A 25,317-nucleotide genomic window follows, 5' to 3' on the forward strand; every position below is an offset into this window, starting at 1 on the left:
AGAGTGTAATTTTCTAATGCTTTTTAGTAACTACCTATTGCTGATATGTGAAATGCTTACATGTGAAAACCCAGTAGAAAGTAAGAGAAGTGTTTGTCTAATCAACTGTAACATGTTTAGGACATTACATAACCACCATACCATGTTGCTAGAGGGTATTTTTACTATGTTGTAGCTTATAAGTTCCTATAACTATTTCTTACAAGTTCAGCAGATGACAGTGGCATATCCTAATTGTTGTCATTATCAGGCACAGAAATATTTTTGCTAAAATTGTAAAAGGGCTGGAAAATATGTTTGTGAGTTCATGTAAAGATGACATTAAACTATTTAAAAGGGAAAAAAAGCTTTCTTCTTCCCTGGGTGTTTTTTTGGTTTATAATGGGAGCACTGGCTGGATCTTTCCATCTGCTGTGCTGGCTGTTACTGCAGATGGCCATAATCTGTACATATGGCATGTGCATGTATCAACTGAAACCAGGGTTATCTTGGTGTAAAAGCAGGCACACAACAGGAGCTCGGGTGCCTAACACCACACTGTTGGTGAAGGGGGTAATTTAGAGCATTTTCATTTTCTATGGGATATTTACATAGAATTAGGGAAAGAAGCGTTTCCTCTTCGCTGAAAAAGAAGCAAAAAAAAAAAAAATCACTCAGCTCTTTTATGTTAAATTTTGGATCTGCAATTTCTTTGGAATCGGGTGTTAGGCTTTAGCTGAGCCTTGAATTTTTATTTTTTAGGTTTTAGTTTAAATGAGGACAGCACCAAACTCTCATAAACTTTACAGTCAGCCTAGCTTTGGAGTCCCTGCTTCTAACTCAGAGCTGGAGGAAGGATTTTCTCATTAGAAAATGGCCTTCAAGTAGGCATATAATAAAATAAAACTCTTCGGAAATTAACTAGTCTTTAGATCTGAAGTTTCTGGTTAAGTCAATCTCACATCCATTAAATAGTTGCTGAAACTCATAATAATCAAAGAAGGGGCAAAACCCCTTGTCATCAAAAGCAGGACTTTCTGGTGAATCAGGTACTCACCAGGCAGTTAAGCTGTTCTATACCTGTGCTGGTGCCCAGTTAGCAGTGCTGAAAACTTCTGGTTGAATATTGGCTCACGAACCAATGCTAAAAAATCACTTTCATAAAGTTTTAAACTTCTGTATAGACTTAGAAAAATACTCCAGTATTTACATGGTGTGCAGAAAAACTCTAAAAGCAACTCAAAATTGCACTTATGAAACATTTAGCAACAAGTGCCTGGAAAGAAGTCATTGGAAAAGCAAGACATGAAGAATTTATCTGATAGAAAATGAAAAGTATTTTTAACATTTCCTCTACCTTTACTAACATCCTCTGTATTACAGATTATTTGCAACATTTTCTCATTCATCAGACAAGCCAATTGTCAGTACAGAGAAAGTCATGACTCTTACTCCGTTTTCCCTCCTTTCTTAGCATCTACTCCACTGTTCTTTTTTGCTAACCTTTCTACATTGCTTGTATTAGAAAAAGGCTTCACAGATTCAGCTACAAGGCTAGAAAATGAAAACATACTGACTTTAAAAGGGTTACTGCCACTCTAATACAACTTTATAAGGTGCTGCTTCTTTTTCTCTCTTATTACAGGTTTGTTTTGTGAATTTAGATGCCAACAGAGATGATTGCAACGATGAGCAAGTGAAACAGGTAACTGCCTAGGTCTTAAAAACATGCACGGTGGATCTAGTCAGGCACACTAGGACTCTCCAGTAAAAATACAGATGAAAATTCTATGAACAAATCAAAGCCAATCCTAGATTTTTAACCCTTACAGAGAGCAATGCATAAGGAATCTGAAATTGTCTCAACACTGGACCATGTTACATAGGATTACTTATTCCCGTCCTATAAATATGTAGTGGATTGTTGCAGTCTGAATTCACAGCAGTTATATAAGTATATTTCTTGCTTTTATCAGAGAAGTGAACATGGACATGTCATGCATCCTTTTTTTTTTTAATTTGGCATAATACTACATAAACAGAGTTTCTGGTGTCCTGCTCCGCCACCAGTTTCTGATTCCTTTCTCTGTCCTACTGCCAAAAAGCCTTTGAAAATCTTCCACTCATATAGGTCTTGTTCAGCTGAGTCTTAGTCAAACTCCACATAGGTATATATGGTCTTGAAGAGGGGGTCTAGATAAAACAGAACTAGAGGTGTGTTTTATCTGTTTAACTGAAAGTTATGAGGGTAGGAAAAAAGGGATTTATAAGAAGTAAAAAAACCCCCTTGGTTATTATACAAATGCTGAGACAAACTGCATCATGATATGATATTTAAAACACATTACCATTCCAAAAAAAAAGCAGAAGTCACATTCTAAAGATATGGCCTGATGTCAGTTTTATGCTTACATCTTCCTTTATCAGTTCCTTTTCATCATCCTGGCTTGGTGCCCATGTTTGACACACCAATAGCGAAGCAAGATGTAGTGAGTAAACACAGGTAGTATCTCCTGACAGTACCCAGGGAGTTCCTTGGTTAAACCATTACAGTTCATTTGCTGAAAACACTTTTAGCTCATAGAACAACCAGTGCTGGGACCTTGATGCCTCCTGCAAGTCATTCATTAGCAGGAACAGTTTTTCTCTGCTGTATTCTGCATTCTGCATCTGTGAAAATTCAGTTGTCAAAAATAAATGTGCCATCTTGCAGCAATATTATTTTTCTATTGAATCAGCAGGTTAACTGTGCAGAACATCTTGAGAGGTTTTACTTTACTCAAGCCACAGAAGCACTGGTTGTCTTCTAATGAGCAGTGGTTTTATTGTTGTTTAGAGTGTTTGTTGAGGAAAAAATATAAGAGGAGACACCAAAAGTTTCTCTCTCAGTCTTAGAACTAGACATCTGTCACTCAGTTTTCAGTGTAGGTAATAAAAATTCTCTGCTAGCACAGGTGCTATGCATTCTTTTCCAAGAGGAAACACCCTCATCCCCATTTTTGTGTATAATAAGCAGGTTTTGTAAATTAGCATTGAGTGGTGTGGAATTTTATACAATACACTGGTGTGGTGAAAGCATTTCTTAGAAGAATTTTGAAGACAGTAGCACAGCTGTTGTTCATACGAAATATATAACTATTTACTAATAGGTACTTGATTTACTAATAGGTACTGCTAGGATTTTGTGTTAGATTGAACCTTGGACTGGGTTAAACTGAGGGTTATGTGTAAAACAGTGATGTTTCCAGACTTCTTTTTTTTTCTGAACAAAAGGTAGAGAAGTGAAGTAAAAGATATGTCAAATGCCGTAATTTCCTACCTAAGAAATCTGATAAAATGTGGCAATTTGGGCAGTAGAAAAATAGAGATACTTCAGGAAGTGTTTGTGATAACAGAAAGGTTATAATTAAAAAAAAAAAAAAAAAAGATGAGAACATTTTTATACTGCAGCGAATCATCAGACTGAATTGAAGCACTCAATTCAGTTATGTCACATAAAAATACTTAGTCTCATCTGAAGATCAGTCCACTGAAAAGTGAACTGTTCCCCAATACTGATTTAGCTTTTTAAGCCAGAAAGTTTTATTACATCTAATTCAATCCAGGGAAAAATAAGAGTACTGCAAGCTTAGTATTTTGAGGATGAAAATAAAGAACAGTGAAGTATTGTTGCCTTGGTTAGTAACTGAAGCAGATGGCTGGGTACCCAAGATCTGCACTCCCTGAAGGGCTTTGTCACATGTTCTGCACTAACACATGGACCGTGCTAGTGCAGAAAATGGAGGTGGTATTTACTCTGCTCCTGCTGTAAGGGGTCAGCCTTGGTTCTCTGTTCACAGAACAAGCACACCAAGATCCTTGGCAGAGACAACTGTACTCTCAGAGTAGGTGTTGTCTTCTTGGCCTCACCTTTGTACACAAAGGAGCACAAATGTCCCTTGCACGCACTGGGGGCAGTACAGATCTCCTGTGTAGCATCACTGATGCTGTGACTTACTGCTTTCACCTCTAACAAATACATAACATGTAGGGAGTGACTGTGTCATTACAAATGGAAGGTCATGAAGGTATGCAGTGTAACAGCAAAGAAAGGCATATTTCACATATCTCTGACATTTCTGTCGTTCCATATTTAGCATTGCATCAATTTGGTCGGCAATTTCCAGGTAACTTCCACTGGTTTCTTGCTGGTCATATGCCTAGAGGAAAAGAGGAAGATGTGCCCTGTTCTCATTACCATACCTACTGAAGCTTTTCTGTTTCAGACCATAAGAGAGACACTGTTTTCACAGTCTCTAAGGAACCCACATGTCATAGGAAGCATCTAGATGCACCTGTCCAATCAAGCTGTTTAGCACATGACAGTGTGAAGAATGGCAGATTGTCTTGCTGGACACTTGAGCAAAAGTTTACACTGTCATCCTTGTCTTGTCTGGTATTTCAAAAGAAAGAGAATGTGCATTTTAATGCTGCCAGTTCTATTCATAATCTACTTGAAGTAATCCTTTCAAGTGAGTTTTCTAAAGGGATGCCTATAAGTGATATTTCATTTTAATATTTATAATTGTGCAACTCAGACTTCATTACCTGAGAGCAACATCTCTCTTTCATACTACAGAAGTTGATCAGTGTCTCGCCCAATCTCCCCAAACTCATCAGTTCGATGAACGTACAGCCACCAAAGGAAAATGAAATAGTCCTGCTGAGTGGATTAACATCAGGAAACCTTCAGGCCGATTATGAAGTTCCCCAGGTAGGAGTCAAACTAATCTTTAAGATCACATCATGCCTGTGAAGGATGGAATTTGGAAAATGGGAAAAAGGAACCTGAAAGCAAAGACCTGAGATCAATTTGAGATGAGTGGAAGTTTGCAAACATACAAACAGACTTTTGTCAGACAGATTTAAGTGTGTGGTGCACGGTGAGGGGACACACTCCATGTACACAAAGATAGCTAAGGGATCCTGCTGTTCCCTCTGGATCCTGCAGACGTCTGGGTTGCAGCTGGTAATGCTTTAAGCCACATTAGCACTTGATCCTTCAGGGAGGGTAGGGCCAAGTCTGGTTCAATTTCGTAGCAGCTATCTAATCTATCTTTTCTGTTTTAGCACACTAATTTACCTGGTTTTCTGTTCAGACATATTGTTCAGGTGGAAAGGAAGAACAGGCTAATAAACATGTTAATCCAGCATAACACTCATCCCACTCTCTTTATTAGTAGATACTTGCTTTGCATTCACAGTCAAAGACAAAAGGTCCAGGATGGGGCCAGCTTATGCTAGATACTGTGCAAATGCCCAGGGGGTCCAGGGCATCTTTTGCAGAGCCTAAAACTTTCACCTCAATCTAATCCAAAGTTGGTCCCACCCAGCCTGACTCTTTCCTGGGAGCCTGGAGTTCAAAGCACAAGATCACAAGCTGCAGAATCTTGGGTTTGGTTCAGGGTACATCCATACAACAAGCACAGTCCATGCAGAGACATCGACTCAGCTCTGTCGCTGTATAAATCTCCAACGGTTTTAATATCAGTAAAATGAGGATAACAAGAGTTCCTTCCTCTCAGTTTCTGTCCAACTTTCAACTTAACTGTACAGCTTCTCTAGGTAAGACAGTTGTATATAAAGGCTGAGGACATTGTGCACTGGACCCCCGTTTCCAGTGGGAGGTTGTATCGGCCTGAGATAATGGGGCTTTGGACAAAAAGGGAATGAGAGTAAGAGCAGCAAAGAAACAAAATAAAACATTATTTAAAAATGGTCTGCTGGAGCATCTAAGGGTGACCTGCTCTACACAATCTTATCAGCTGGTATTTACAGGGCTGCCTTCAAACAAGTGTTGCAACTGAAATTATCCTGGAAAGAAATTCATGCCCACAAACAATCCCCGCCAGAGAGATAATACTGGGTAGTGTGAGGCCATTAATAACAGCATGTCAGGTGACTAACATCAAATAAGTCTGTCATTAAAACAAGAAGTTGATTGAAAACAAACAACTTGGCAATTTCAACAAAATTTCCAGGTATCCCCTGTGATACAGCTGGGTTCTCTACTAAAACACTTGTATAACAAAAGCTGTCATTCCAAGGAGTCTTATTTTGGCATACATGTAACCGCACACTGTTACTAACATTGAAATGACAAATCATATCACATCTTTGCAACAGAACATTCCTGAGATATTTATAGAGAGAGAAGCTTAAAATAAATCTTATTTTTTAATTAAATAACTGAGATTCTTTTCCCCTCTAGTGTCCTTGGCTGGCAGATGTCTGCTTGGTTCAATGTGCAAGGGGGGACAGGAGAAACAGCGCAAGCTGCATCATTTTTGAAATAAACAAGTTTCTGATTGGACTTGAGCTCGTTCAGGAGAGGCAGCTGCAGATAGAAACCCGTGTCCTAAAGCCCGAGGATGACACGAACTGCTCCGTGTCCTCAATAGAAGAAGATTTCCTCACGGCCTCCGAGCACCTCGAGGATGACAACGAGGCTGATGAATATAAAGCTGGTAAAAGCAGGGGGACTGAGATAATTCTGCTGTTGTTTATACTGCACAACAGCTATAGCAATGCTCACAGAAGTTGCACTCATACATATGAGATTTAGAAAATGGACAGCCATTCCTATTTTTAAATTTTTGTTCAAAGACAAGATACCTGGCTGTGCAGTAGTTTTACAGAGCAGTAATGTAGTACACAGTTGTGCAGCTCTTTTCTTTTTAAAGTCAGAAGTTACTCTGCAAAAACTAATTTTTTATTTTTCTTAATAGGTCATGAAAAATTAAATGTTTCAGAAGCATCTTCAGATGTCAAAAAAAATAAAGGAAAGGGATTTGAAAACATTCACTATAGAAAAGCCAGGTTGCCATTCATTCTTGAAGGGAACTGTATTAATAAAGATAATGCAGCTACTCAGGTCTCTGAAACTGTGACTCTTGTGGCAGAAGATGGCATCTCACAACCTGAAGATAAGTCAGACCAGGAAATACTGTGGCAGAAGGAATTAGCTGAAAAAGGTACTTCATCATTTAGTACTACTAATTTTACTAGTGAGGTTGAAAACTCAGCGCTCAAGTTAGAAGATGTATCTGTAACCAAAATGGCTAAAGAGGAGCTGGAGCCTCTGGGTGACCCAAAAACAAAACAGAGCAGCAAGACAGATGGGAAAGATGGTGCAGCTATCAGGAAAACTGATCCTCCCTCACAAAATGAGCAGGCGACCACAGGTCAGTATGCCACAAATTTAGCAGAATCTGTTCTGCAGGATGCATTCATTAGACTGTCACAGTCTCGACCCAGTTTCAGTGAGGAGGCTGCAGTCAGCATCTCTGTAGGAAGCTCCTGTAAGTCAGAAGATTTTTCTGCTTCCCGATCATGGAACGAACTTCCAAAGATTGTCATCGTGCAAAGTCCAGACAGTTCTGAGAATGTACCTGACTGGCCAGGGTCTGCCTTCCCCGGCCTGAGCCACTGGGCTGAGGCAGAAAGCTCTGCTGAAGTTTCAGATTACTTTGAGGAAGAACATTCAAATGGACATGACCAAAGTGCACTGGAAGTGGCTCTGGCTTGTGCAGCCACTGTCATTGGAACCATTTCCAGTCCCCAGGCAGCAGAGAAATTCCGCCAGGACCAAGAAGTGACAGACTCTAGAAGTGGAGTGGCTGCTAATGAAGAGGTGCACACAGCATCCTCACAGCTCCTTGACGACTGTGCTGGCACAGAATACTCGTTCCCATCTGCGCTCTGTGGCATGACTCAAGTAGCAAGTGCTGTAGCCATCTGTGGCCTGGGGGAAACAAAGGAGGAGAAGTACCCTGCAACTTCCAGTGGACTTCTGTCTGCTGCTCAGGCCTCTGCAGCCATTACTCTGCATTGTAGCATAGCTGTAGGAAGCAGCATGGAGAAGCTGAATGAAAGCATTGCAGAGGCACTTCTCAAAGAGGCATCCGTAATTCTGACCAAACCCAACACATACAAAAATGTAGGGCATTTTATGGAATCTATAAATGGGAAAATTATTGAAACAGCAGCAAGACCACATATTCCACGTGCTGATGGAGTAATCAGAGATGAACTTGCACAAAACTTATCCAGTATTATTCTACGACATTCTATGGAAGAGGTTAGGAAGAAGAGACAGCTACAACCCCATTCAGAGAACGGCTCAAGTACACAAGACATTTTCACAGAGACTGCAAACGAGTTGCTTTTTAATATAATATATTTCACTTGCAAGAAAATGAACGACATCAGGCAAGTCGAAGAGTGTTCTCCTCTCTTTCCTGAGGGCACAAAAGCAGAGAAAGTAACCAGAGCAGAAGGATGGCCAACACTGGCAAGAGCAGGTGAAACTTCACACAGCCCCCTTGATCACTCTGCAGCTAAGACATTTGGTACATCCTATAGCACCAGTACTATCAAAGATCTTGAAAAGGTCACAAGCACTTGGAAAAGTAATATCAAAGATGTAAATAGCAACAAAGATTCCACATTGAATTCAGAACCAAGTGGAGATACAGGGCATAACACACTTAGTGGAAAAATATCTCCCAAGAAGAGATACCTGAAAAGAACTGCACGAGACTGTTACAAATCCCCAAATCAGAGTAACAGTCATCATCAGAAGAAAGACTACAGATCATTTTCAGACAGAGAAAATACCTTTGCAAACAGTGAATGCAGGCACGGTGTTCAAGAACAGCTGTCTTCCAGTGCCACCATAAATACAGAAAACCAAGCCAAGATTAAGTGTGATTCTGTGCTAAATAATGATGTTCAACTTAGCTTGTCTTTATTAGGAAACCATGTTTTGCTTCCTTCTCAGCCTGTGCTACAGGTGAAAAATTCAAGGGACAAATATTGTATAACAGATTTTGCAGAAGAATTGGCGGAAACAGTTGTTTCTATGGCAACAGAAATAGCTGCCATTTGTCTGGAAAATTCAAATGGCAAGCAGCCCTGGTTCTGTGCATGGAAGAAAGGCAATGAATATCTAGTGACCCAGAGTTTATCATGCAGAACCATGAAAAGGAAGAAGGAAACCCATACCAGTGGTTCTGTGGTTCGGAAGCACAGGGCACCTCGACTTAGTGAGATCAAAAGAAAAACAGATGAGCATCCTGAGCTAAAGGAAAGATTGATGAATAGGGTAGTAGATGACTCTATAAACCTTGAGGACACACCAGATTCTGTCAACCTCTTTGCAAATGAAGTGGCTGCCAAGATCATGAACCTCACCGAACTCTCCATGGTTGATAGCATCTGGCAAGGTCCAAACCACCCCAGGAACAGACTGCACTGTGAAAGATGGAGCCGAGCCAAGGCCTCAAGCTGTGAGAGCATACCAGAGGAGGACTCAGATTCCAAAGCCTCTTTCAATACCCTAGGCCTAATGAACAGCTTTGGTCACTCTCTGAGCCAGACAAGTTCTGTCTCAAAGCAGTCTAGTTGTGAAAGCATTACAGATGAATTTTCAAGATTTATGGTGAACCAGATGGAAAACGAAGGAAGAGGTTTTGATTTATTACTGGATTACTATGCAGGAAAAAATGCAAACAACATCTTAACTTCTGCCTTGCAACAGGTAGCCAAGAAAAATGGCCATCTTAATGTAAGACCAAGTTGCCCATCCAAACAGTCCAGCACAGAAAGTATAACAGAAGAATTTTATAGGTATATGCTAAGAGAAATCGAAAAGGAAAATAAAGATAATCCACCTTCCTCTCAGAATTCAAAGGACTGGTGTGGCAGTTTGCTGGCACCCTCTCTACGGTCACCTTTCTGCTTTCGGCAGTCGTCGATGCCTGACAGCAGATCATCAGGCTCCAGGCTTACAGTGAACGTTCCAATTAAGGCAAATTCCTTAGATGGGTTTGCCCACCATCGCCAAGATTCCTTAAGTGTCCAGCCTGTCAGTGCTGTGGCTTCTGCGGGGCTCTGCAAGTCTGACTCGTGCTTGTACCAGAGAGGCAAGACTGACCAGATCACAGATATGCTGATCCACGAGACGTGGGCCAGTTCTATTGAATCGCTGATGCGCAAGAACAAAATCATAGCAGATGAGGCAGAGGCTGCAGAGGCTGACCAGTTTTACAGTGATTCTCCACCACATGTGGAACAATATGCAAAAAGACTGGCTGCAAATATTGTTGAAAGTGGTAAAAGTTTAATTGTGGTCCAGCAGGATTCCTTTGATTATACAAGCCGAGAACACATGCTGGAAAGCAAACATCCCCAAAGCATAACTCAGATACAGTCGAAACCCAAAATGGAAGAAGTAGATGTGGATGAGAAAAAAGAGCATGTGAAGAGCCCTGGAAGCTTTCCTGCAGGACAGCACAGGGAAGTGCCTTTAATTCAGATAGAAACTGATCAACGAGATGAGCCAGATAAAGACTTGGAGTCCTTAACTTCATGTGGCCCATCTGGAAAGGGGCATCAAAGCAAAGAAAAGCCTCCAGAAGCTGTGGATGGGAAACACATGGTTTCCAGTTCCCCAGTAAATAGGTGAGTGACAAAACAGCAAATCAGCCAGCACATTGCTTTGGTCTTTGGTTTATTTTCCCAGTGAGAGTTATTTTGATAAAGGAAGAAGAGAGGTACTTTTAAAGAAATAAACAGGCTAAGTTTTGACTACAGGTTTCTGTTGGCATAAAATCACCCAATCATGTGTCACAGTGCTACTTCTCTGGAGAAAACTTATATTGAATATGACATTGCGGTTTTAAGATTTAAATCTAATACTGCACAGACAAGTTCTCTCTCTACAGACGTTTAAGTCTCGCATAATCAAGACAGGAAAGATGGACAAAAACTTAAACTTTTAGTTAGCACAGGCTGATATCTGAACTAAAAAAATAGATAAATAAAAATCAGTGCTAGTGTATAACAGAAGATAGCAGGATTTCACCTGTAGTTCTCTGCTATGCTTGTTGCAAGTAACGTTTTGTGTACCTGGAAACAAGACCAGACTTCTGAGAGCTTGAAGTTCAACTTTGTGTTTACAGTCTGGAGCTACAAATGATAAAAATTCTTTAGTGAAGGAAATAAAAGAGTAAAAGTAGGCCTCACCTCTTTTAGTTCAATACTTCTCTGGTAGAATTTAGATAGGGAAAAGAAGAGCATTTTGTTTTAATGCTGTTTCATGGAGTTTACATCACAGCTTACCACCCTCTCCTTACAGCTGCACTCCTTTTGTTAAGAAATCTGCAGCTTGCTTTGGTTAAGGTAAAGTGTGAGCCCAGTGTGAGAGTGCAGTGCAAATGCAGACGATTGCTGTGGGTGCTCTGAGGTTAAGGGAATGCTCGTTCTCAAGGCACTGCCTCTTTATCACTGTACTTCATTGTATCTGTTACTTTAATGGTATCTAAACTGCCAGTCTCTTGGAGCACTGCAGCACCCCATTATCTCAGAGTGGCAGAAAGAGTGCAGGTGCTAGTGTTAGAAACCATTTTGTAGCTCATTTTATTCTAGGCAGTGCTCTGTTTTGGCATTTGACAAAGCTCTGCTTGAAGTGAGAAAGCACAAGTGCCTTCTCTCTTGAAGTGAGAAAGTACATAGATTGTAAGTACTTTCCTGTGTATGGCAGCAATTAGGTGGATAATTACCATGGTGTCACTAGTCTTTCATACTGACTCTCCCCCACTAACCTTCCTCTTCCTTAAAATGCAACCTGCTTTTAGTAAGATAAATTTAGAAATCCATCTATTGGGAACCTTAACGGTTTGAAAATGAAGTTATTTCTGCAGTTTACGAGCCCTTGCATAATTTTTCATTTCTTTGAAGCAGAGCTCCCAACGTGGCTATGACATGTTTAAAGCAATAGGATTGGTAGGGCAGAATTAGTAACTAGAGGCTACACGTGCATGAGCCTCTTGGCTCAGCAATGCTGTGCAGTTCAGTTCAACTTGCCTCTGCTTCTGTGCATCAGCCTCATTTGCAGCATGAAATGCAGAGTTCTTCCAAAGCAATCTCAAATAGCAGCTGCCCAAGTGCACTCCAGATGTGCTCATATCCCTGCTGGGAAGACAAAGCCTCCAGTGGTTCTTCACACAGATCTGAACCATTTGTGGCATGGCTGTCTGGACTAAGTCTAGGCTGAAGTGAAAACCTAAAAATATATATAATGTAGCTATAAAAGCATCAGTAGAAATTGCTTTGATCCACTCCTACTGCCTGAAATTACTTGCTAGTTCAGATACAGGCACACAGGACTCCAGGCAAAATATCAAGCAGACAGAGTCAATTAGAGGGGGGAAAAAAAAAAAAAAAAAAAAAAGCCATGCAGGCCTTCAACGATGAAAAAAGCTGTTTCTGTACGTAGGTAGTGCAACAGAGCCAGTCCTGTCACAGTTATACAGAAACTGTTCCAAGTGACTGTTCACAAGTGGGGAACTGTCAGTTCAAAGCATCACTGGTGTGAGATGTAATTGCATAATGAATCAAACAAAACCCAAAATGCCAAGAAACAGCGCCCACACAAATCTCTTGTGGTTTGGACCAGGTTTCAGGAGCTACCTGTCCTGTACTAAGAACGTGAATAGCACCCCTGCCCTGCCGCCTGGCTGCTCAGTGCCCACGTGTCAGAGAGTGTGGGGGCAGAGTTCTGTGCCCGAGGGCTCAGGGGTGGGAGACACAGGGGTTTGGCAGAGCTGACTGCCAGGGGGAGCAGAGCTCCAGGCAAGCAAGTCCCATTCTCCCTGCACAGGCTACATCTCTGTCATCCAGCATTAACGCAACAACTGAGAGTGAGAGCTTGGCAAAAAGAGATATCCACAATGACATTGTCTCAGTATATGCCTAATCAAGGTAATTACTCAGGAGCAATAGAATTTCTGGTATGATCTCATGCTCTAACTGAAGGCAGATGCCTCAACTACAGAAAAAGGTCTGAAGGCAAGAACTTCTGTAGAGAGGTTCTGCAGAGGGTTCAGTACAGAACATAACATTGCTTTAATCCCTAAATTGCAAATGCAGACTATCATGTGAATATAATGAAACTACAGTTGTGCTTTACTTGTTATTCTGGTACTACAGTGATATAATTATTGGAGGGATTGATTATTATTTAATTTTCTTTGAATCAAAAGCCAAGTTTAGCTCTGAAAACTTAGCAAAAAGAGTTTCTTTTTTTTGTTTCTGTGTGTGTTTGTGGGAGCACGTGTACATATATTTGAAATACACACGTGTGACATATGTCAAGCGTGCAGAATTAGAAAGCGTTTTTCCCTTAACCTTGTATTTTCTAAACTCAGTCTGGGCTCCATCTTCAGTCTGGTTTCTGACTACCTGTCGCAATATTTTGTCCTTCCCCAGCCTAAGCAGTGAAGATCCTAAGGACATGGCAGGCTCAGAGTCATTAGTGATTCACAACCCACAATACTTTCCTCCTTTCATTTCTTTAAGTTTATCAGAGTAGAAAACCCTGTCAAGAAACTTATTCACCTTTAGCAGGACAGGGATTTAGCAGCAATACCTATTTCCAAGAAATGCTGTCACTCTGCACTAACATATATGACATATTTCAACCACTGATTGACTGAAGTGCACTAAGCAATAAACCTTTACAGTGATCAGGTTTTTAATACATGTTAAATCTTTTTGTATGAGCTAAAACTTTTCTATGCATACTTAAATCTAGAGTTTGTGTTTATTTATTGCAGTCATAAGAAAATCCTTTTTTAAGAGCATTTCAGACCATATGTTCTACTGGACTGTATATATAAATTATAAGCTTGTCCAGTCTTTTGGATCTCTTAATTCTGCAGCTTGGTTGACTTTAATGAGCATTGCCTGAAGATTGATGGCACCAGTTTGTTTGCCTATATTACAATATCAATGTGCCTTCCCTATCGCCCTGCCAGCAACAGTCCTCAGAGCAGATTGGATGCTGAAATCATAGGAGAGACAAAAACAGCTGAAGACTTTCCAACCCATCTCAGCAGCAGTGAAGAAAGCACTGGTAGCTGGTCCCAGCTTGCCAACGATGAGGACAATCCTGATGACACAAGCAGCTACTTGCAGCTCAGTGAGCGCTCCCTGAGGTACCCACGTTGTCTCTTCTCACTCTACAATGGGGTCTGTCCACCCAGCCAATGATTTGCCTACCCTGCATCAGCAGTGAGAGGCAACAGCTCAAGATTTCTCAGAATACTGTAGAGAATGTCTAATGGCAGACTTTATCTCTTTATTTTTTAATAAGGGGAAAAAAAACTGCCCGCATTCTGATTCTCAGCCAGGTCTTTTTACTACTGGTGAGTAGCTCGATTCAGACAAAGAAAAAACCTCCGGGCACCACTGAAGTGTCTCAGTCCTACAGCAAAAAGGCCATTGGACAAGTTAATTGCTACAGTCTTTCTTTTGATTTATTTGCTACTGTTTGCATAATGTTTATTTTGGCACCTCCTTAGCCAGGATTGATGAGGCTGCCATTCCCACCAGAAATCCATGCACTGAGAACAAAGATTGAGCCCTGATCTGCTTAGGCTGGCACAGGGGTTCAGGTTAACAGAGGATGACCAATTTTTCCCTGAGTAGACATAAATTCAAGAGCTCCTACTGCTATGTGCTGATTTTGTTCCAAGTCAGGACAAATGTTTGAAAATGTTATTTAGTCCTTGGAGTTCATATAGAGCGATGGTAGTTTGACTTTCAGCCCTTTCACAGCATCAAATTGAGTAAGGTTTTTTCCTTCACATGCTCTTAGACTATGTTTTAAAATATTATCAAGTAATTACCTCTTTCTCTTGAGTATTAAGATGACAAGGAGGGAAGACATTATGGTAATGAAGCAGGGAAAAGAAGGAGTCTGTGTCAGAGAGCACTGTTGGCTGGCTGAAATTACTGAACAAAACATGGCTGTCAGAGCAGCTGAACATTCATCCTGTTATTACAGTATCAACCTTTAACAAAGTCCTTGGTCTGAGAGAGCTGAAGTATTGTGCCTTTAGCTCTGCACTGGAACAGAAATTGCTACAGCAAGTCTGAATGCATGGCATGCTGACAATGTCTCAGAACACCCTGATGGGGAGAGGAACTGTCTAATCAATCCTTCTAATGTAGGGGAAAATACTATTAGTTCATTTTCCAGTAAAAATTAAGTGGTTCAACATGACTTGCCACACAGAATTTGTTCATGGTAATTGAGTTGCAGCCAGCAAATTCACAACCTGTCCATGAGATTATTTCAGTATCTGCATAAACATTCACTGTCACATTTATAATGATGTTATAAAGTGGTACTATTTTTTCCAAATATTCTCAAATGTGCTACTTCATCCTTGTGAAGAAGCCAAACAGAATACTTCTGTGTATTTGTGGTCCCAGTGAGCATTGGCTTTAATTAAAATCTCAGTGTTTCAGAGTAGTCAGAAACATGAGGGGCCATCTCTGTACCTGTGGGTTCCATCCAATCCAAAATAATATTTGGGGTATGATGTAATAGACTGAAACTGCTGCTGGTTACCAGCGTGGACTCACCTTACAGGTAATTATATGATGGGCAGCCAGTGCCTTGCTAGAACTCCCTGTGTTCAGAGGTAGCTGGATCTCTGCAGGTTTCTTGCAGGACATCTCTGGACCTGCTAATCTTTCTTTTCAAGGACTCACACAGACTCGGTTTTTGTTTGAGGCCAAGTGTTCATTGCATGAGCCATTCCCAAGAAGAGAGTCCACTTTTTTCCCTCCAATTTACAGCATCACTTGATGCATTGATGCATTTGATACATGCTCCATCTAGAATGACTTTAATAAAAGACTCGTTAATTTGAGCAGACTAGTGTGCTTCATTCAGGGAACCACTTGCTGAGCACAATTGATTTTATGGAACAGGGTTCCTCCCCAATTTGTTTTGTACAGAAATAAATTTTTAAAAGATGTATGGAGACATGTTCAGCACAGCTTGGCACTAATACTTAAACTTTTGCCTTGTCAGCAATGGCAACAGCAGTACAACTAGCAGTCTTGGCATTATGGACCTGGAAATTTATCAGGAGAACGTGTCATCTTCTCCTATGATTAAGTAAGTAGTCATTGAAGTGAGACTTGATGTTTAGTCCAATTTTAACTGCAAATCGTTCACACTGCCAAAACCGTGCCAAGCCCTGCTTTGCACCTGCTGCTGTGCCTGCCCATGGTTTCAGGAAAAAGCACATGCAGGTGTCTGTGCAGAGTGAGGGCACCAGACAGTGAAAGATTACAGGAAAATCCATTGAGGTGGATCTCTCGGGAACACAGATCCATCAACCACCCTGTCTACAAGACAGTTCTCTGTAGTTTCAGTTTTCTGTCATATGAACCTTCTTCTCTAATAACTTCAAATATTATCAAAACTCTACTGTAATACCAAGTAGGGTCAAGCAAATAAGGATCAATTAAAAGCAATTTTTAAAAATCCAATAGCATTCTTTCCAATAATAATAACAATAATAATTTGGCCCACAGTACATCTTACCTGTTGTTTCTGGGATCGTTTCTACTGAACATGCAATTCAGTTATCAAGAGATGTGCAAGTACATCCTGCCTATAGATCCTGGTACAACCTGCCAGCTGGTGAATATCATTATGCAGCCAGGGCACACCCACTGCACAAACGTATGGACTGCACATCACATACTGAACATGGCAACTTCCTGAAGTCAGTGACGTCAGCAAATTGTCACTGCAAAATGCAGACATTGGAAATTCAGCATTTCCACCCAGGTTATGAGACTTGCTGTGTCTTACCATAATGTCATTTGCTTGTCATTACATGAACTGTAAAGATACACAGATCCTGGTGAAACGTAATACATGGCATAACTAACACAAGTGCTTCATCCTACTACAGAAAAATGCTGCAATTCAGCTTTTCCTGATTTACAGATTAAATAATGAAATATATTCAGCATTTTATTGTTTCATCCTATGTAACCTTTTTCTTGCAGTTTTCTGGGTCTCGCACTGAGGGAGAAGTTTATTCATCATGAAGTAATTTTGTAGACTGTTCCTAAGTATGACTAATAAACTTTGTTGTTGTTTGTTTCTAAGTGAATTAGTAGAAGAAAAGGGTTTCCTTAAAGAACAGACAGAAAACACAGAGGGTAAGTTGAACCATATCAATTAAAATATACAGTTTGAAGATAACAAAAGTAATTGCACAGTAACTGGTGGGATTATTCTTCCAGAAAGTACTTCTGAGCTTTCAGTGGGAACAGCCAACTGTCAAAAGGACCTCCTGGTGATAAACTTCGATCTGGAACCAGAGTGCCCTGATGTGGAGTTGCGAGCCACCCTGCAGTGGATAGCTGCTTCTGAACTTGGAATTCCAACCATCTATTTTAAGAAATCTCAGGAAAACAGAATTGAAAAGGTAGTGTCTACAGAATTGGGCATACTATTAATGTGTGCATAACTGTGGCAGTTATGATTTATTGAAGCTATTGAGCTTAAAAGCAGATGCAAAAACATCTTCATTACAGCAAGATGGCAATACTACTGTTTATTAGAGAAAGGAATGAGAGGACAGGTGTGTCAGAACTTAAGCATGTGAAATATATAGTTGATTGTCTATGGCACAAGCAGATGTCACCATGAGACCTTCTCCAAAGTCTCTATGGCATGCTTTGATTAATCTGTTCACTTTTTCATATTAATGATACATTAAATACCAATGCCCAAGGCAGAATTAACAGTCCTTTATGTGGCTACATTTGAAAGGCCACACATAGTTTACATGGAGTTTAAGTACAAAGCTTTAAAAAATAAAAACACTGGTGTGTGGACATCACATGTACAAAGTTCTGCTACGTGGTCACTATAATGTGAGACATTGTTTGGACTTAAGATTTTCAGTCCTTATGCGTGTTCTGCCTTGCCTGCAACACTGATCAGGGTGGCCTCAGGTCGGTCTGAACTTGTGCCTGGCTGTTCATAAATTGCTGCAGCTGGGGATACAGCTTTTGAAAGCAGAAGTCTCTTTGCAAAGAGAAGTGGACAGACACAGATCACTGAGAAACCTTCTGAGGTGTTAGTCCAAGTCAGAGCCAAGAGCAACACTGAACTCCAAAACAGCCACAAGAACTGCAGACATCATTCATTCCTGAATGATCAGTTGGTGCTCCTTTGTAGACACCACCAAATACCAACCCCAGCATTTCAGGAAAGATCAAAACAGACCCATTTCCAAGATCAGCAAGAGCAGCTTAAGCTTTAAGGCTTAAAAACATGTTAGTATTTAAGTCAATTAATAAAAAAGTATTACAAATCAGTATTTTGGTCTCTTATGGGAAGATCATTTTGAGCAGCAGAGATATTGTTTGATTTTCTTGAGTACATGCATTTGGGAATCATAAACATAATTTAAAATGCATTCAACAGCAACAGTCCAAATTGCATCTAATTAAAGAAACAGCTGTCAGCTTTACCCATGTGCTTTGGCAAACAGTTAATTCAATTGCAAAAATACTCTAGGGAATAATGAAGCACATCCTGCCTACAACAGTGTTCTTGGAAATCACGTGTGTATTAAATATCATTAAAATACATATTAAAAGTTTAGGCTTCAGTATGTAAATAGCAAACAGCTACACTAACTACAGACACAATCTTTTCTTGTGTTGTTTAAAACTGGAAACATAGAAGGAGCAAACTAATTATTGTGAAATTCAGAGAAGTGAAAAGCTTTGATTTTCATTTATGTGCTTCAGAAAAAAGAAGGACCAGATGGATGACCCTGTAAAGCCCATTTTTAAGTACAAAGTGGACAAAACTTGGGATTTTTTTACAGCTGCCTAAGAACATATATTTAACCTCTGGTTTCTCTGGAAATTAAAAAAAAAAAATCAAATACAGATATTCTCTATGATTCAACAACAGCTGTGACAAATGTCTTCATGTGACAAAATTTTACACAAAATTCTTTCTCACCAGTACTATGTGAATATTTTAAATACTATGGGATGTATATATGGAAATACAGAAAATTAAGTGTAAATTAAAATATAGCTAACAGTCATGAAAAAATACTTTTTTAAAGATGGACAGTCACACTTCCATTATTTTGACAAGTTGTTGGTAACAAGGAAAATAGTGATCCTTTAGCGAACTCACTTCCTCTGTTGTTACTTTCATTGCAATAAATCAGAAATAATTGACAGAAGCAGTTAATTTAGAAAATGTCATGAGAGCCTATCAGTCTTTGGGGAGCTATGGAACTTGAGAAATGAAGTTTTTATAAATAGAAAGAAGGCTGATGGTGCTGTGCACCGAATGGTGTCCACTCCCTCATACAGCTGTGCATTTAAAAAGGGTGGGCTAACAAGGGTTTGTGTGCATGCATTTCACAAAACCTTAGAAAATGTTCACCAAATCCTAAGTGTATTTCATTGTGGTTATTTTTATTCAGTTTCTAGATGTTGTGCAGTTAGTTCAGCGGAAGTCCTGGAAAGTGGGGGATATCTTCCAAGCCGTGGTGCAGTACTGCAAGCTCAGCGAGGAGGGCAGAGAGATGACACCCAGCCTGTTCGATTGGCTGCTTGAATTGGGTTAACAGAGTTCACTGGTTCAGCATTTCTGTTTTATTCCAGTTTAAATAAGCAGTGGTTTGTGTAATGCTCTGATTTCTGAACATCACTGAATAAAATGTGCAAAGATGTACAAACTCTAGAAGAACATCACAAGTCCGTTCCACAACTGACCCAGGAACAAAGTGAACCCAAATTTATTGTGTCTTTCTGTGTCATGAGGGACTCTTGATATGTTGTGCTATAGGATGCACTGTACAATGAGGGGATGGATTTTTAGCCTTCTGAATTAAGGAACTACATAGTAAAGGCGTAATTATCTAATATACTCCATTTTCATCAATTTGATTAAATTGGTCAGGTAAAATGGGATAGTACACTAACATTCAGTTTTAAAACAGCACGATATTTGTACAGTTTAACTGTTAGAAGCCGAGTGTGTTTCAGAATGTCTGGAGACACCCTTGTCCCTAGATAAGTAATATTTATCATTTTTTTTTAATACCCATAATCTGCTAAGGGGTAAAAGCTTTTGAACCCTTAACACCTTTGCAGTTAGACAGCACAATAAAAAGCTGCTGAAAACACATTTTCGTTTCTTCCCATGTGTTTATTTCTCTTCCATAGCTGTTCGTGATTCCTGCAGTCTTCCCAAAGAAAATCCAGTCTCTCAGTTACTATCCTTATAAAACTGATTCCTTTTCCCTGGGAAGAAGTGCAGTTCAGTCTAGCTATACCTGGTAGATTCCTGCACACAGCTCTGTGAGCCAGAGCAGCAGCTCCCAAGTCCTGTCCTGCCCCAGCCCTGCCCTGCAACCTCGAGCGTGTCATTTCACCTCTGTGCCTCACTATCCCTGCCTGACCAAAGGGAATAATGATAGTACAATTGTTACCTAAGGGGCTTCTGTTGAAAGCACTATGTAACATTCTACATATCAGTTAAAAGCAGTGAAAAAAGTACTATTTTAATTCTAGTGTAATTGAATAAATTGTTAATGAGGTGAAGAAATGCATATCTGAAAAGAGCATCATCTCATCCTAAACATCTCAGTGTTAATTTTTGTAACTTACAAGAAAGCAAAATGTTTGTTAAAATTTCAGCAGACATATGTATTCATTTTGGATATAACTGTTTGGACCATATGTGAGAGCTCACATTCCTATAGCATTTCTATAATTGTTTGATAAGATATACTCTGCTATCGTCCTGTTGAGATGATCTGTTGGTATCATGCACTTAGTGGTACATTCTCTTGACTCTGCCAAAGAGACTGGGTTTGAATTTAAAGGAGAAAATAACTTATAACATCACAGCTCATCTGCAATTTTTTTTTAAATACTTTTCATTTCTCCTACCCAAATAGTGTAATAGAATACCTGCCTGCTATTCCCAAAAAAAAATTTAAGAGAAGTTTTATTTTCCGTATAACAGTATATGCTTCTGTAATATTTCTTGGGGAAAAAAAAAAAAACTATCCTTTTGCACTAAATATTTTTGACAATTTTTAAGTAGTTTTAAATAATTTATGAAAAAGAGCCATATTCTCAGTTTTATCTTTAAAACCATTATGAATCTTGCATGATTGCATCACTTGTTTGTTACAAAGTACAAATTGTTAGCCAATCAAAATCTAATGTGGAGCATTGAGTAACATGAGTAATTCTCCATCTACTCTGCAGTATAAACAGAACAGGAGAGGTCGCTTTACAGTCAAAATAAAGGTCAATTATTGCAAATACTGAACATAATTCTGCAGTCACTGGGCCAGCCCTGAAGAACTGCTGAACATCTGTAACTCCCACTAACATGAGTGGTAACTCTGAATGCTCAGCAATTGTGAGGCTGGGAGCTAAGGAAAAGCACCAAGAGATATAGACTTGAAGTGCTTTGTTTGGTTAATAAATGGAAAAGTGTATTTATTTTTAAGCCAAATACAGTTAGTTGTCAGTATACAATTTTTTGTTGTGATAGAATAAATGTTTACAAAGCACAAATTATCATGACAGAGTTGTAACAGTGTGATGCAGTTTCTCTGGACAGTAGTTCTTAATGTTGTAATTTATTCAGAAATAAATTTATGTTATAATGTGTGTCCTCTTTGCCTTCCTAAAAAGTCCACAAATGAGCTATGGATTTTTTGACCTATTAAATATTTGCCTGCCATCCCTGGAGCTGCTCAAACTCTGCTTCTCAATGATAAATCTGATCCATGGCTCTGACCAAAACAAGTCAGAGCAAGTTCCAGGTCTTACCTCCGTGCCAAAGCTACTCAGGGTTCCACAATTCATTCAAGAGATAAAAGGCTAAACATAACATTCAAAATATCAAAATAAAAAAAAGATAAGTGATACACTGATTGCCCAGAATAACTCTCAACATACAAATCTCTCTTAGTGCTCACTTTGGCTGCTTTCAGTACCTGCCAAAGTGAGCAGGAGGGTGGGGAGACAGGAGTTCCCTCTCCTTGTGTACTGCCCTATTGCCTAGATACAACAGTATTTCTACTACTACACAGAAAAGGAAACCACAACTTTGCTGACTAAATCAGAAAAGGATTTGTCCATCCTTAATTTTTTTCAGCGTTTTTTAGGAGTGGGCATTAAATACAACGAGATGAGAACAACATACTACATACAGCCTTAGATAAAAATCTCCCTCTACATGAGCACGATTCAGGTTTTTAACAACATGGGGGGTGGTTGCTCACTATCTTTCACAATAAAAACCAGGACACAACAAATTAAATTCACACAAGCCAGATTCAAAGCAAACAAAGAGAGATGAGAAGTTATCAAATGAGAGGATGCAAGACTTGTACACACGTTCAAGTGGGAGCTGGAGAAGTTCTTGAAGATGTCTCAGGAGATGCCATGGCCATCAGAGGCCACCCACAGGAGCAGCAACCATGGCTGCAGTGCTCCCATTGCTGAAGGCAGCTTCAGGGGAAGGTGCATTGCCACCCAAGGGTTGATTGTACCACCCACATAGTGAAGAGCAAATTTTAGCCTGTAGATCTGCTATTCTTCAAAAAGCAATTCTACTGTATTTGAATTAGGTATTTAAAAACTTCATTTTTAGTTTTGTTGTGTTTAGAGTTCTTTTAATGTTGAGATTAGAAGTTGGAAAACTATAATCTACCTCAATTTTTTCATACCTCTCAAGGTTTACATAGTGTCTTCAAGTAAATTAACTATTCTATTGTGGTCTATGGTAAAAACAGTCTGTTAAATTCAGTGGGTAACTTTTCTGAAGAGGCCATTTTTACTGTTTCTCTTGCCCTGTTTCATGCAGAGCTGCATGACAGAAAAGCATAGGAATGCCACTGTGAATCCTGAACTCTAAATTTCAAAATGTCAGAGGGGGGAAAAAACCCACCAGTCCACTGAAATAAAGAACCCACATGACCTACCTATATAGAACAAATTGCAGCTCAGAAGGAAAGCACATCCATACTGGCCAATTTAAGAATTTGAGTCAGAGCCATTCCTAAGACTTTGCCACATATGAGCAAACCTATAATGCCACTACTTCAGTTTTTCCAACCCACTCTGAACCCAGTCATCACAAGGAACAGGCCCTCAGAAGGCATTTTGCAGTTGTGCAGCATTTAGCAGGACAGACAGTTATATTAAACAGCTGGACTATCAAACTAATTTAAAAAATTTGCAGTGAAGACACGTCTGGCTGATGGGTACTGCATCCTCCTCCCAGCTTCAGCTGAGAATTAGACAGTAAAGTGCAGCAAACTGGAAAAAAAAAAAAGCCTTATATATTTCCATATCCTTTCACCAACTACGTGGGAAATGCAAGTGATCCCACTGAAGGAGACGAAAAAAGAAATTCACACAAAATGCCACTTCTAAAACATGAGTGGGTGTGAGTATTAGTGTCATCACCTATTCAGAAAGAATTTGAATCTCACATGTCACAAGTCCAAGTACACATCGTGTGCGTACATGGAAATCCCCATCTTTGTGAAGTGTACGTTCTGTCCAAGAGCAGTTACATGACACAAACTTCTTTCCCAGAGAAACAGAATTGTATGTTCACAGAGGTTTATCCTGAAAGGATTTCAAAGGTCTAAAGGACAGAAAGAATACAGCAAATAGGATTTCTACAGTGACAAGCCTTACTAAAGCACTTCAGGGCTCTCCTGAGGTAATCCTTTTCAATAAGGTCACAGGGAGCCAAGTTTGTCAGCATTTCAGGGTAATGTTGAAAGCCACAGTTCACTCCAATTACATAGTGATTAAAGTAGCACTTGAAGAGTATAAGGTATGTGGATTTTAAAAGTACCGATTAATAGAGTGATAACATACAGATTCATCATTTTGGCTGAGGGACTAAAGCGGAATCAGAGAAAGGAATAAAGCTGCTGCAAGACCCACTGTATGGTCCAGGAAGACACATTTATGCAATGCATTCCTAACGTGTACCTCTATAATTTATTAAATCCACATATGAGTAAACCAAGGTGCAGAGAACCTAAGATCAAAGCATTCATAGAAAGTATCTAGAGTACTACTGAAACTCTTACAAGGTGCCGAGCCAGCATCCTTTCCAGCAGTGCTGTGAATCACACCAGATGTGAAAATATTTCACATTTGAGCATGAAATTTGGACAACTTGGCCTGAAAAGCAGTTCTACACACTGAGGAATCTAGGAAGAATCAGAAATAGAACCCAGATGGCCTCCCAGTCCAATGCTTACTGTATGAAATCTCAACCCACAATTTGTGCAAAAATAGGACAAGAGCTCGAAGCCAAAAGCTATTAAAGATGTTTGATTCACTAGCATAGTATAAGAAAAAAAAATCATAAAGGAAAAGGCAACAGGAAGAAAACCAACCTAATCACAGTCCAAAGAATATTTTTTTCTTTGTGATAGTTACACAGCAAGTCAAATTCTAGTTTTTAACTACGTAGCAGTAACTGTATACATCTCATTATAGTAATTTTCCTCCATTTTTGTCAGCTGGAAATGCCCCAGATCACAGGTGCACATCAATCAAGGGACACTGGACAATTCTAAACCAACACAGAACAGCATTGCCCTTCCCGCCCCTTTCAATTCCAACTTACTGATACACATTTTTTACTTCAGAAGTTTTTGCACAAAAACCCAGGAAGCACCACAAGCATTAAAGAAACATTTATATCAGCCACTTTGCCTACTGGTGAAAATTTCATTTTAAATGATCTGCAGCACACTGCTTACTTCTCCCACAACACTGCTTGAAACAACCAGGAAATCTGCCAAGAGATGACAGGCACTTTCGTTTCTTCATTTACACACAAGGATACTGGCAAGCACTCAGAGGTAGTCACAACACATCAGCATTAGCAACTTCCTTCTAAATTTAACAACATTTAGAAGTCAGGTCCACAATCACCCAGAGATACAGATTAACAAAATACCTCAAAGTTCATTCTCTGCTGTACATTCCTATTCTCCGTCTTTGCCTCTTGATCCTTCTTCCAAGTCTGCTGGAAGAGACCAGTCAGTTCTGCTCCTTCACTAAGCCTGCAAAGAGCAACTGCCCTTCCAGGTGCTCTCTTAGGACATGGAGTGAGCTCTGCACAGGTGAAAGCTATTGGCAGTTGCTAGGAGAGGTAAGCCCAGCTAAAAGCTCATTGTGTGCTGGTAAATTACTTGCAGGAGTTTCTCATCCACTTCTCAGTTTATGTCAGGATCCTTGGCTTCCAATCCTTGGTAAGCAGAGGTTCTTCATGCTGGACTTAATCTTTGGGCCAGGATTCCAAGTTGAAGTCACCACTGATATTATATTTTTTTTACCTCAGTTCAAAGTAGGAGACTGAGCAGAAAGGAATGGATTGAA

At 39.8% G+C, this 25,317-nt stretch overlaps 1 protein-coding gene across 8 annotated transcripts in view; it reads left to right on the top strand.

Annotated features, from left to right (window-relative positions):
• Nucleotides 1–21,567, top strand: part of LOC104693440 (SPHK1 interactor, AKAP domain containing) — a 66,011-nt gene extending 44,444 nt beyond the window's left edge. For 7 of the 8 annotated variants that reach the window (XM_010406076.4, XM_010406074.4, XM_039556648.1 and 4 more), the window contains 9 exons: nt 1,625–1,684; nt 4,598–4,732; nt 6,230–6,485; nt 6,747–10,482; nt 13,839–14,018; nt 15,908–15,994; nt 17,003–17,055; nt 17,140–17,324; nt 19,359–21,567. In XM_010406076.4, coding sequence (XP_010404378.2) covers nt 1,625–1,684; nt 4,598–4,732; nt 6,230–6,485; nt 6,747–10,482; nt 13,839–14,018; nt 15,908–15,994; nt 17,003–17,055; nt 17,140–17,324; nt 19,359–19,502 — 4,836 coding nt within the window. In that variant the 3' untranslated portion in view covers nt 19,503–21,567. The remainder of the gene's footprint in view (nt 1–1,624; nt 1,685–4,597; nt 4,733–6,229; nt 6,486–6,746; nt 10,483–13,838; nt 14,019–15,907; nt 15,995–17,002; nt 17,056–17,139; nt 17,325–19,358) is intronic. The other variant, XM_010406080.4, reaches the window with a different exon arrangement.
• Nucleotides 21,568–25,317: the final 3,750 nt, after the last annotated feature.

This window comes from Corvus cornix, chromosome 9 (genome assembly GCF_000738735.6).
Source record: "Corvus cornix cornix isolate S_Up_H32 chromosome 9, ASM73873v5, whole genome shotgun sequence".
Lineage (NCBI taxonomy): Eukaryota > Metazoa > Chordata > Aves > Passeriformes > Corvidae > Corvus > Corvus cornix.